General features: G+C 43.7%; 2 protein-coding genes and 1 pseudogene across 3 annotated transcripts; all 3 read left to right on the top strand.

Annotated features, from left to right (window-relative positions):
* Nucleotides 1–2,301: 2,301 nt before the first annotated feature.
* LOC310687011 (olfactory receptor 4S2-like) lies at nt 2,302–3,225 on the top strand (the record flags this gene model as incomplete). The annotated part of the gene is made up of 1 exon (XM_083461629.1): nt 2,302–3,225. One exon carries the CDS (start codon nt 2,302–2,304, stop codon nt 3,223–3,225), a length of 924 nt encoding a protein of 307 aa, XP_083317755.1.
* A 602-nt stretch (nt 3,226–3,827) lies between these two features.
* Nucleotides 3,828–4,755, top strand: LOC310689406 (olfactory receptor 4S2-like; annotated as a pseudogene). Its single transcript has one exon. The product of its transcript is annotated as an olfactory receptor 4S2-like (transcript).
* A 4,678-nt stretch (nt 4,756–9,433) lies between these two features.
* On the top strand, nt 9,434–10,240 carry LOC310689387 (olfactory receptor-like protein OLF1; the record flags this gene model as incomplete). Its single annotated transcript, XM_083467049.1, has 1 exon — nt 9,434–10,240. One exon carries the CDS (start codon nt 9,434–9,436, stop codon nt 10,238–10,240), a length of 807 nt encoding a protein of 268 aa, XP_083323175.1.
* Between the last annotated feature and the right edge of the window lie 3,550 nt (nt 10,241–13,790).

Genomic DNA, 13,790 nt, shown 5'->3' with positions numbered 1-13,790 from the left:
GTAGACCTATTGAAGTTAATGGGTCTAACTTGGGACCATTAATTTCAATGGGTCTGCTCCGAGTACAGCTTGGTTGAATACAAACCTATGCATTAAAAAAGTTGAGTTGTTTCTCTAATGACTCATTTTCCACTGGAAGGCATCTCAATGCTCCTGGGAGCTTATTAAGCATCTTAGTGATTTGCTAAGAGGGCTTGATCAAAGCCACATGCTTCTAGGTTCTTAGAGCACAACAGTGTGCATGTGTAAGAGACAGAGAGACAGAGACAGTCAGAGAAAGAGAGGGCTCGGTACAAACTTGGGTCTCCTGCTGCATTGCATCTAAGGAAGGCCATCCAGGTAATAAATGAAGGGCTGCAACAATTGATTTAAGTGTGTAGATTGCTGATTAAAGCAAAAAAATAAAAAAATAAAATGTCCGTTAGGACTCAAAGTTTTGTTCCCCCTGTTATTCTAATTTTATATATAGCCTGTCTTGTTAGCCATAAGGGCAAGGGAAGGTAACAGCATTTCCCCATCTCATTTATTCTCGCAAAATCCCTGTAAGAGAAATATTCATTAATTGCTTTGAAGAAAGCAAGCTAAAAAGCAGTATATAAATTTGGGAAATGATCAAATTATTATTCCTATTTTACTGCCGACAATATTTATTTCCTTGTGGAAAGTGAGTACAGATTTTTTTATACATCCCAACAGAACCAAGTTAACATAGGGCCCAGTAAAAGGAGTGTATGAATGACATTCCACCGGTTCCGTCTCCCCAGGCAAGGCTCTGTTGGAGGTTTTGTTAGGCATGTTTGTATCTAGTGCTTAAAAAAAAAAAAGAATAAAAGGTGCCGGTACTCACCATGAAGTTGTTAAAGTAAGTTCTACACTTTTAACATTGGGTGGGTGGGGGGTGCCGGTACTGCATGCCCTTCAGTACCCCCACCGCTTGCACCCTAAAAGTAACTTTTCTTCAAAGATACAGTAGGGGTAGTTTCCTTGTCACTGCAATACAATGAACCTGTTGGATTTTGGGATGACACATTCAGCTCTTTGAAGGAACAGAACTTCCATTAGGAAAAACCGTGACATTCCATCGGGGTGAGAATGCTGCCATGTTGCTTTTTTTGTGTTGCCCTCTTGCTATTGTGGGAAAAGGTGGGAGGGTTTTGCCTGTGGATGGTTGTGGGCAAAAACTTCAAATGTCATTAATGTTAAATCCATGTCCCCTCCACCCTTTTGTAGGGTTCCTGTCTTTGAAACAGCTGCATGCCAGTAAAAATGTGCAACTGGTGTGGATTTTCTGGTGATGTACCAACTGGTGATGTACCAAGTGTTAGATACAGCACATTATGTATTGCTGTCACACCATGCACAACATGCCCCTATGATAAATTTCACTGATGTGCATGTCCCCAAATTCCTATATACGATAAGACCCTGATACAAAGAAGAACTTTTAATTTGATCTTGTAAGGCAGGTTTCATAACTTGAGAAACGGGATGTCCTTTCTGATGGCATAAGTTTGTCAAACATTAGTCATGAAAGATCTTTTAATTAAAGGCACAAAGCTTCTATCTATAAAAATATGATTCCAATGCCAGTTAATTCTAGCAAAGTCCTCGGAATGCATTCAAAGAGATTGTTTGTTGCCCTGGTCACATTCTCCCCATAACTAGTCAGCACTCCCCATAACAGTGCACAGTCCATTGTACGCTGGAGATTTTAGGGACCAACTGCATGTGAGATGAAAAACACCACTCAGAAGCACATCAGACATTTGAACATTTTAATAGTATGTGTGCCCCCAATCCACATTTTTCACTGGGACCACAATGCATAGGGAGCTGAAGTTTAACCCTTCTCTACCCAGCTGTGAGCCATCCTGGTATTAGGAAAAAAGCTCTGATAGATGCTAATGGGAACTTTCTCACTAAGACTAATAGCACTGCCTGGAGTGGGATTTTCATTGGGCTTGTGGATTACCCCCCCCAATGTTTTGTGATCCCAATGAAAACTGCCCCTGCTCTTACATTTTAAAAAACCTTGGTGTCCTTCAAAGTGGTGTGTGCAGTGTCATGTATAGTTCGGCCCTTTGCAGTATGCGGCAAAGCTGCAGACAACAATGGATTCTCAGTGTTGTTCAGAATTAATGAAGGAAGGTTCATCCCACAAGATTTCTGAACTGTCACGAAAACAACTACAGTTTTCTCAGGTTTACGTAAAAATATCACTTTTAGTTGACTCTATACTTCATTTTGTCTGATGGCAGGTTATTTTAATTCTGGATTGTAATCATCTTCTCTGCTGACCTCATGGAGAACAGAAACAATGTGTCTGAATTCATCCTCTTGGGGCTTACCCCAGATCCAAACATACAGAAAGCCTGTTTTGGGCTCTTTCTGGTCTTCTACACAGCAATAGTGTTGGGGAATCTACTTATCATAGTCACCATCAAAAGCAGCTCCCGTCTGAACTCTCCTATGTATTTCTTCCTTAGTTACCTCTCCTTTGTGGACATCTCCTACTCCTCTGTTACTGCTCCCAAATTGATTGCAGATTTCCTTGTTGAGAAGAAGACAATCTCCTTTGTTGGTTGCATAATACAGCTATTCTTCATCCATTTCTTTGGTGGCACTGAGATCTTCCTTCTCACATCAATGGCGTATGACCGGTACATAGCCATCTGCAAACCCCTCCATTACACAACTATTATGAGCAAGAATGTATGTGGTTTAATGGTGGCAGGCTCATTCCTAGGTGGGTTTCTTCATTCAATAGTCCAGACTCTCCTTACTATACAGCTGCCCTTCTGTGGGCCCAATGAAATTGACCACTATTTCTGTGATGTTCACCCTTTACTGAAATTGGCCTGTACCAATACTTACATGGTTGGACTCATGGTCATTGCCAATAGTGGCATGATATCTCTGACCAGCTTTCTTGTCTTGGCAGTTTCATACATTAGCATTCTAGTTATGCTGAGAACTCATTCTTCCGAAGGACGCCTAAAAGCCCTCTCCACCTGTGCTTCCCACATCGCTGTTGTGATCTTATATTTTGGACCCTGCATCTTCATCTACCTGAGGCCTCCCACCACATTTTCGCAGGACAAGAGTGTGGCTTTATTCTACACTATTATCACCCCTATGCTCAATCCCTTAATTTATACACTGAGAAATGAAGAGGTGAAAAATGCCATGAGAAAATTATGGAGCAAAAAAGTATTTATGGAGTGAGAAATAACAAGAGATGCAAGTTTATCACTCTCATATGAACACTGGGGACAGGGATATTCTGCTTGCATTTACAGAAGTGGCTAATTGTTACACTGAAATCTGGAAAGGCAGTTTCCCTTAAGCTACCGCTGTGTTGGTTCTATTTTAGTAATTTTTACTTGTGTGTTTGCTCATTAAACAAATAGTACAGATTGTAGCATACACGTCTACTCAAAAGCAAGCCCCATTGAGACAAGTAAGTATGCATTGGCTGTAGCCTTAGGGTAAGCTGGGAAATATATATTATTATTTCTTTGCCAATCCTTCCTATGAAAGATTTTGACCTTCACATATTTCTTATTTGAGAAAAAGAAGCAAGAACTCTGGAAGCTTGTGTACCAGCATTAAGCTCAAATTGTCAAATCAAAGCAAATAGCTCACTCATTTTGTGCCTTGTATTCTTTTGGCTCAATACATTGCCAATCAACATGTTTCATCTAATTGTGGTCAGTTGGGAAAGAGAGAGGTCAGCTTCCTTGAAGGTTCATTCAGATAGGTTTGAAACAATCACAAATTATTTTTCTGGACTGTTTGGGGTGAAACTGCACCCCACCTCTATGCTGATGGAGAACACTAATAATGTGACAGAATTCATCCTCTTGGGACTATCCCAAAACGAGCAGGTCCAACAAGCCTGCTTTCTCCTGTTTCTGCTCAGCTACTTAGTGATTGTTCTGGGGAACCTTCTGATCATGGTCACTGTGCGGTCCAGCCAGCGCCTCCATACGCCCATGTACTTCTTCCTTTCTGTCCTGTTGTTTGTGGACATCTGCTATTCATCTGTTGCGGTGCCCAAGCTAGCTGATTGCAGACTTGCTTGCCAAGGAGAAAACCATTTAATTTGTGGGCTGTGTTGCTCAGCTCTTTTCTGTGCACATCTTTGGTTGCACTGAGATCCTTATCCTCACAGTGATGACTTATGTCACCATCTGCAAACCCCTTCACTACACAGCCATCATGAGCAGGCAAGTCTGCCATCAGCTGGTTGTAGCCACTTGGCTGGGAGGACTTGTGCATTCAATGGTCCAGACTATCCTCACCATAAAGCTGCCCTTTTGTGGGCCTAATGAGATTGACCACTATTTCTGTGACATCTACCCTTTGCTTAAGCTGGCCTGCAGTGACACCCACATTGTTGGAGCCTTGGTTGTTGGCAACACTGGGATGATTGATTTGGGATGTTTCCTGGTGCTGGTTGTGTCCTATGGTGTCATCTTATTCACCCTCCGCATACAGTCCTCTGAGGGGAGGCAGAAGGCCCTCTCCACCTGTGCTTCCCACATCACTGTGGTGCTCATTCTGTTTGTGCCCTGCCTGTTCATCTATGTCTGCCCTTCTACTACCTTAGCAGTGGATAAAGTGTTTGCTCTGTTCTACACTATCCTCACGCCTATGTTGAACCCAATCATTTACTTGCTGAGGAATGACGAGATGAAAAATGCCATGAAGAAGCTGTGGAGCAAGACACAGAGGCTTGGGAAGCCAAAATAAATTGGGTTAGTTCTCCTGTCCTTGGAATATTTGTAATCATCTGGCCTTTCGATTGGCATACTCAACAAAGATCAAACCTGTCTTTAGTGTGGAAATATTATTTAAGAAGGAGTTATAATTCAGAAACACCCCCTTCTGAAGCCCCCCACTCCAAATTCAGATAATACTTTGGACATCAGCAGAGAACAAATTACAGATTTTTTATGAGGATCCAGAGTGGATGTGAGCCGGAAGCCTATCTCCACTACAGATATACCGAATGCTTCAGACATAGGTGGCGAACCTCCAGTTTGCAGGCCAAACTTAGCTCGCCGGCCTTCCTCATTTCATTTAACTTTTAATTTGTATACTGCCTTTCTATATTACTATATGCATGGCGGTTTACAAGCTGAAGAAACAACAAAGATCACACACATTATAACAATCTAATCCAATTCAAAAAAGTCATAATAAAAATATAACTTATATACAACTTATATCAAACAAAGTAATATTCAATCATCCATTAGAATATAGCAGTGCACAATGAAATTATATATCAGCAAACAATGATTAAACAGAAATTCACTCTTAACAATTGCAATAAATAATTACTAAACTATAATCAATAAAAACAAAGCAACAAAGCAAGTCACAATGCATAAAACACTGCAATACAAACAAAACCATGTAAAAGGGTTAAGTTGGGAAACAGTGACACACAATTTATAGGATTATGATGATGATGATGATGATGATTTCAGTATTAAATCCTGAAATCGCTTTCTCCCCATTTGGCTCACAAGGCCATTTTGGAAAACCCACAGCAACCCTTTCCACACCTGACATCAGGTGTGGGATGGGTAAGGGTAGCGCTTCAAAGGAACAATTGGGAGTTTAAAGTGAGCGCCCCATTATTCCTTTGCTGGATGGGTGATGGGACTTGATGAGTGGTGGGCACCTTAGCAGCATATGCTGGGACCATGACACCTGCAAGAACCATGCTGGCAAAGTCAGATGTAGTCAATACTGAACTAAGGTAGCCCAACAGCCTGATGGGATGTAAGGCAGCATCTCGCATTCTTGGCATAAGGGCCCAAATTTAATCCTCAACATAGCATTAGCAGCTGAAAGGATCTCAGACCATACTGTAAAAATGTGGGGCAGGGAGGAAGGAGGAGAACCAAGGAAAGAAAATCTCCCCCTCTCCAAGACATTCGCTTGAGGTGACATTCAAACCCAGGTCTGGCTCATCGTGGTCCCCACACTGAGACCCCACCAGAGGTCTTCTGGTAAAGATTTTCCCCAGGCTTTCTTTCATCCACAAGATCAGACTCATTTTAATTCCCTGAAATCCTGTTCTGATTGATTTCAACATGCTTTTATACTCCCCATGTTAAAGACTTACTGAGGACTGTGTTGAACTATCACATGGTGACTACAAAATGTGATAATTCAGGGAAGAATGAATGGATGTTCCTGTGGGAAAAGTGAGAAAAAAAATATTGGTATTCACAAACTCTCTGAAGGAATTGTGCAACATGCAACCACTTTGAGCATGATTTAATTGGCTTCCTCTAGGGCCATTAAATGGGGGAAAGAAAACCTTCAAAAGCTCCCCAGATTTAAAAGTTGCTTGTAAAGCCTCTTCTTTCTGATGTAGCAGCAGTAAAGCATTCAGTGTTAATTAAGGCAATGCATTCTCATATTTTGAAATGGGATTCTACATCAACTAAGAGTGCTTCCAGACTACTGCTATTTTTGGGGTGGGATTCAGTCCCACCATGGCAAATTCAGGCTGTGCAGTTAAAACTGATTTGGAGCTCATGCACAACAAAGCTACCGGTACTGTCCTGAAAGGTCAGACTTTTTGTGATGGAAAAATGCACTGGAAAGTGTGGGTGCAATCTTGTCGAATCCTTCCACAAACAAATCAGGCTGAGTGATCATTAAACAGGTTGTCTGGAAGAGCCTAAGAAATAATTATCCATGCTGTATCTTGAAACTGCTTAGTGATTTTGACAATTAAGCGCTGTACTTTTTTAAAAAAATAATTATTAAAAATGTTTCTTAATCACTGGTTGGGAGCTAACAGAGACCTGATCTGCATTCCCTGTGCTTTTGGTGAGGTTTGGAGTGGCAGACCCAGACACTTCCATCTTTTTGTAGGCAAGTGGAAAGAATGGATGGTTAAAGATTGTAGCGGTACTAGATAAACACGTGCCTAGCCAAGCTTGTAAGGAAGGAACTCCACCAAGCTTCATTTATTTGGAATCCAAATTTTCATGTAAGTAACAGTTTGCTGTCCTTATGTCCAACCTACCATCTGGGTTAAGATTCTGGGAGGAAATGTGAGATGTGGATGTAACAAGCCAACAAACAATTGATTTTCAGGTACCCAGGCTATGCCAGAATCTTGGCTAGGACCAGGGAATAACATCCAATGCTGCTGAAAGCCAGTTAAGCAGCGGAGAAGTAAATGTGGACACGACTAAAGCACTCCCAAGCAGACAAAGCTCACATTTCAGCACTTCACTGGAAGCGAGTGAACGTCCGAGTTGTGAGGTTGTGGCAGGGAGGATGAGCTCCTGGCTGTCACCCAGGCTTAGGACATCAGAGACTGTCTTCCTTCTTTCCCATTTATCTGTAACTGCAAGCAGGACACCATGGTTGTCCACATTGCCCGGCTCATTTGCCAAAGAGGGAGAAATATTTGGCTGTTACCTTGTTAGTAGCAGAATTCCCTGGGGCACTTAGTTTTACAGAGTGAGCTTGTAATATCCTTGTGTTATTACACTGGTCAGATGTTTCCAGTCCAATTCTGCAGCTCTGTTTTCCCCATGAAGAAAAGCAAGCTTTTTGCATACACTCAGCTGACTAGCTAGCAGCCCACTGAACTCAGTTTGGATTGAGTATTAGCATATAAAACTGCAAACTTGTCACTTGGTGAGTCAGGCAGCCCATTCTCTATTAACAGGGAGCTTTGGCTGAATGAAATGGAACTATTCTGAACAGTTATGTGCTTCAGTGCTTAAAAACACTAAAAACTAACTAATAATAATAACAATAATATATAAGTGTCCCATAACATGGGTAGCTCACAAAACAATGTATTGGGCTAAACTGCAATGTGCTCTATGTGGGGCTACCTTTGAAGGTGATCTGGAAACTACAACTAATCCAGAATGCGGCAGCTAGACTGGTGACTGGGAGCAGCCGCCGAGACTACATAACACCGGTCCTGAAAGACCTACATTGGCTCCCAGTATGTTTCCGGGCACAATTCAAAGTGTTGGTGCTGACCTTTAAAGCGCTAAATGGCCTCGGCCCAGCATACCTGAAGGAGTATCTCCACCCCCATTGTTCTGCCCGGACGCTGAGGTCCAGCGCCGAGGGCCTTCTGGCGGTTCCCTCCCTGCGAGAAGCGAAGTTATAGGGAACCAGGCAGAGGGCCTTCTCGGTAGTGGTGCCTGGCCTGTGGAATGCCCTCCCATCAGATATCAAAGACATAATCATCTATCAGACTTTTAGAAGTCATCTGAAGGCAGCCCAGTTTAGGGAAGCTTTTAATATTTGATGAATCATTGTATTTTAATATTCTGCTGGAAGTCGCTCAGAGCGGCTGGGGAAATCCAGCCAGATTGGCGGGGTATAAATAAATAAATGAAATAAATAATCATTATTAAAATAGAATACAGAAGGATAAAAAACAGTCATTTATAGTTTTAAAAAACACAATGAAAACATAGGTGTTTATACTGAGTGGGAGGGTAAATATCCCATGCTTCTGAGCACGCATATTCCCTTTGACATATACATGCACGTTGTATCTTTTCAATGAGACATACAGCAGAAAGGACCTTTTCAACAGGCAGTGATAGAAGCAGAAAGCATTATGAGGGGAGGGCTGTATCTCAGTGATAGAGAATCTGCTTTGCATGCATAAGGTCAGGGGTCGGCAAGGTTTACCTCGCCTGGGCTGGTTCACTCCAGCGGAGATCCCTCTGTGGGCCGGATTGCGCATGAGTGTGAGTGTACCCACCCGCGATTTCCTGCGTCTGCACAGATGCAATTTCTGGCACCGTGGAAGCGAGTCCCCGCACCGCGCTGTGCCAGTTTAGCGCAGCGTGCGGGGACTCACCAAGTGGGCAGCTCAGTTCGGGGGTGGCTCGTGGGCCAGTTAAACGACCCCCATGGGCCGCTTGTGGCCCATGGGCCTTAGGTTGCCTACCCCTGCATAAGGTCTTTGGCTTATTTTCAGGTAGGATTGAGATTGTCCCCTGCCTGAAACTTTGGAACATTGCTGTCTTTCAGTGTGGGCAATGCTGAGCTTGATGGACCAATCGGCTGACTCAGTATCAGGCAGCTTCCTGTGATGTGGTTTATAATGGGCTATAAAAAGAACCATATGCCATTGATTCCTGTGGCCTTTCAGACAAATCCCTTCACAATCAAGTGAGAACAGCATGGGCAATCGTCAAGGATTTCTTCAAATGCTAATTCACACAATGATGGCCCATCAAGATGCCACCTCATTTGGCTCGTCTACTCAGCAGAGCTCTGATTGCTCAGAAGAATGATGGAGAGAAATAGCACCACTGTGACAGAGTTCATTCTCCAAGGATTTATGGGAAACCCAACATTACTCTTCGTAGTATTTCTTGTCATGTATCTTTTTAGCTTGATAGGGAATCTAGGGATGGTTGTCTTGATTAGGAGCAGTCCCCAGCTCCATACCCCCATGTACTTATTTCTGACACACTTTTCATTTATGGATGCCTGCATAACTTCAACCATTGCCCCTAAAATGCTGCTGAACTTCCTGGTGGAGAAGAAAGCCATTTCCTACAGTGGGTGCATTCTCCAGTTTTTCACATTTTGTACTTTTACAGATGTGGAGTCCTTCATCCTGGCTGTCATGGCAATAGATCGTTATGTGGCCATCTGCAAACCATTGTCCTACACAGTCATCATGTCGAAGGCACTCTGTGTCTGGCTGCTCACTGGGGCATATGTTGGGGGGATCACAAGTTCTCTCATACACACGTGTGCATCTCTAAGACTGTCTTATTGTGGGGAGAATTCTGTCAACCATTTCTTCTGTGACCTGGCTGCCCTGATGGCTCTTGCCTGCTCAGACACATCCCTCAATGAGTGGCTTCTTTTAACTTTTGGCATCTTGGTTGAAGCGTCCAACATTGTGACTATCCTCACCTCCTATGGCTTTATAATCACAACTATCACCAGGATACACTCTGCAGGAGGCCGGCTCAAAGCCTTCTCTACATGTGCTTCTCACTTGACGACTTTTGCCCTGTTCCATGGCACCATCCTCTTCATGTACTTCCGGCCCAGTTCCAACTTCTCAATGGACACAGACAAAAGAGTCTCTGTATTTTACACTCTCGTCATCCCCGTGTTGAACCCCCTGATTTACAGCCTGAGGAATTCAGAGGTGAAGGATGCCCTAAGGAAACTGATCAGGAAAAATATAAATCCTCACTGATTATTTTAATACTGTGGACTTGAGTAACTATAACTAAGTTTTGTGTATGTACGTAGGTTGGCTGCAACGCTAGAAGTAAAGCCATAACCAGCAATGGCCGGTCTATTTGGGCAAATGGGGCCCTGCCCCACCAACCCCCAGTCCATCTTCAGCCAGCCCTCCACCTGCTTGCCTTCTTACAACAGCCCAGGAGGAGGTACCGTATTTTTCGCTCTCTAACACGCACCAGACCATAACACGCACGTAGTTTTTAGAGGAGGAAAACAAGAAAAAAAATATTCTAAACGAAATAGTGGATATATGATTTTTGTGGTTCATGCTGTGGCCACAGACATGTGATCTGACAGTGAGTTTGGAGTAGCCCAATGCAAAAATCCTGAGGATCCATGTGGATCCATGCTTTGTAACCACGGAGGAGGGAAGGAAGGGGAACCATGGATCCTCTGCTCACAACTGCAGCAGATCCCCCCCCCGCCACCTGCAGGCATTCGCTCCATAACGCGCACAGACATTTCCCCTTACTTTCTAGGAGGAAAAAAGTGAGTGTTATGGTGCAAAAAATACGGTACTTCATCCTCCTTATTCTAAGTATTGTCCTTGTAGAGGGCAGAATGGAAGCAAAACTAGAAGAGTTAGCTCTGCCTGTTATTGCCTCTGGTTTCACCTGTGGTTAACCTTTCTGCCTTCCACCCCACCAATCCCAATGGGAATCAGTCACCACTGGCCACAACAAAATATGAATTTACTTAACAGAAGTGTTCCTTTGTTCATGACTTCAGTTTAACAAACCCTCCACACATCTTAATTCCAGATGCATGCATAGGCATTATTTGAAGAGGAGTTAAGTGGTGTCAGGGCTCAGTGTTTTCAGTGGTATGGCTTAATTCTAAAGCATGTGAAGTATGTAGCACTAAAGAGCCCTTGAGCAAGTGCAGATAATAGTTCTGTCACCAGTGAACAATGACAGAGAGTGATTAGGTGATTAGGAAGAAGGGTATCAAGATCAGTTGGTGGTGTTTTCAGACAGACTCGAACTCTGACATCTCTTTTTCTCGCAGTCATCCTCAACACTTACCTATGTTACACTTGATGACTGGCAGGTGTATGTGTGACTCATCTCCACTGAAGAGCATTTAATCTGAGGTGGTATGAAAGTTCTATCTGTGTTGATGGCCCATTCACACATGTGATGTTGTAGTCATCTGGAGATGAACATGCCAGTGGGAATGAGCTCTGGGAGAGGAAATATAGCGATGAGGGAACAAGGAAGACATGAATCCCTTAGTCTCTTGAATTGTTCCTCTGCTTCATCCACACCTGACTTTAATGTTTATTTGAAGGTGTTTGCATTCCCATTTATGTAGTGTTGTTTGCATGACATCCTGCTCAAAACAGTTTCTTTCCCCTTGGTATCCCCTTGTAAATTTCTCTAATCCAGGGATTGTGTTAGAGAAAAGCAAATACATTTCCTTCTCTTGAGTTTGTCTTTAATGCATGTGTTACTTTAAACCACTAGAGGACACTGCTTGTGAAGCAATCTAGCCAACACTTGTTTGTAGCTCTCTGTCAAAGTTAAATCCACCCATAAAAGCTGAGCTATTTCGTTTATTGTTCTCTCTCAAGTTGTTGAGCCAAAATGTTTGTTATTTTCTCCCTCTCATTTCCACTCATCCTGTAAATAGATCCTGCATGAATAAAGCCTTTAAATTCCAGAAAGTGTAAGTGATGATTCTAATCCAGTCCATCAAGCTGCAAGGTCTGCTAAGAGTTTGAGACAACAGGGCAGAGGACCATAGGGCAAATGCAATGCTGTTAATAGTACAACACCAGTTTCAAAGGGGAACTGTTTTCCACAGAAAATATTTTAGAGATCAAGAATCATTGAGAGGGAAGAAAAGCACGCAAGTGGGACTGTTTCCCATTAGATTTCTTTGCCATCTTATGCCAAAGGTCTTGGTGTAGGTTATATGTTGACAGCTCTTCATAGTTTCATAACTAAATTGATGAGCTATGATGAGCTGTGAATATATTATAACCAAGACCTAGGATTAACCAAAAAGAAAAAGATAGAGAAAGAAATGGAAAAGAAAGAAAAAGAAAAAAAAGTGCCCAAGGAAGTTCAGTGGGATTCATCATCACCACTGTAAATTATCTCAAATGGACACAGTGACAAGCTACATCATACAAAACTTAGCGTCTCCCAGATATAGAATAGTGAAGAAGAAGTGTGAGCTGCAACAAAACGTTGCAGTCTGGAGTGAATAGTATGGAGTGCTCAGTGTTCCAGCCAGCCAGCCAGCCAACCAACCAACCATTCCTTTTCCTAGGATACTCCATTCCATTTCCCCTGAGATTTCATTTCCCCATGCATTCCATGACTACTGACCATTCTCAGTCTTCTTTGCACTGTTCCCTCCTCTGCATTTCCTTTTGGCATCTTAAAATCTTGGGTTTCCCCTAAGCCTGCTGATACCTCCGTCTTATTGGTAGGTGGTGGCTTCATTAAGGACCCACACTTGGAGAATGCGTTTGCTATTAGCATTCAGGATAAAATTTCACAAACACACAAAAATACAAACACTTTAAAACGGCATCCTTTATTGGGTCAGTCCATTTGTGTAGATTAGCTTTAGGTACACAGAAAAAGGTGGGTATGAGAAAGAAGATATCATACCCTCCAAGTGTCCTGGGACAGTCCTGGAATCACGAAAGCCACCCCGGCTTTTGATTTGATCCTGGAATGTCCCTATTTCCCCTTGCCAGTGCTGTTGCCCACCAAGGTTGGTGAGGAGAATGAGCTGGCACTTGTCCTGGGCAGCAGCAATGAGGGAGCATCCTGTTGCCTCTCCACGGTTTCTCCTTAGCCGCTGCCGCTGGACTCCTTCCTTGGGTAGTTGATGGTGGCACTGGCTCTGAGAGTCAGGCAGAGGGCAGGGGAGTCCTGGGCGGGAAGAAAGGGGGAGTGGAGAGGAGCACAAGGAGCCTTGACTTTTTTATTTTTATGCTTTGTGCATTTGTGTCTAATCTTGCCCCTCTCTTTATTTATTGGTGTGTGTTTTTCTTTTTGCAAATCTACCAAAGAATAATTTTTTAAAAGGTGGCTAAGGGATTTTTTTCAGGATGGTGGAGGAAGGAGTGTGCGGTGGGTGCAGGCTGCCCTGGGTGTCATCACTGGGGGGGGGGGGGACGACGATGACGAAATGCCGGGCGGCACTCATCGCGGGGCCTGCAGCGTGCCCAAGCCATGCGTCTCTAGTGGGAGAGATGGGGTGGCTTGGGCGTGCACAGGCTCTGCGCTGCCCAAACGGTCCACCTGCTGCCTCCCCCCCCAGCTGTAGGGTGGTAGAGTGGGAGGAGGCAGGCAGACTCTGGAGGCCCCGCAGTGCACCCCGCCCCTATGTGAGGCTTGCCCCACCATCGCCCTGCCCCTATGAGCGGCTCGCCCCACCCCTGGGCGCGCTGCCCCAGTCACCTGAGTGGCTTCCTCTGCTGCTGGGTGGAGGCCATGTGTGCTGTGTCCTATTGGTGTAGTGGTGGTGGCTGTGGGCAG

The sequence above is a fragment of the Podarcis liolepis genome, assembly GCF_965112155.1.
Source record: "Podarcis liolepis genome assembly, chromosome: 1".
Taxonomy (NCBI): Eukaryota; Metazoa; Chordata; class Lepidosauria; order Squamata; family Lacertidae; genus Podarcis; species Podarcis liolepis.
Note: the sequence above shows the minus strand (reverse complement) of the source record. Positions and strands in the feature narration are given on the sequence as shown.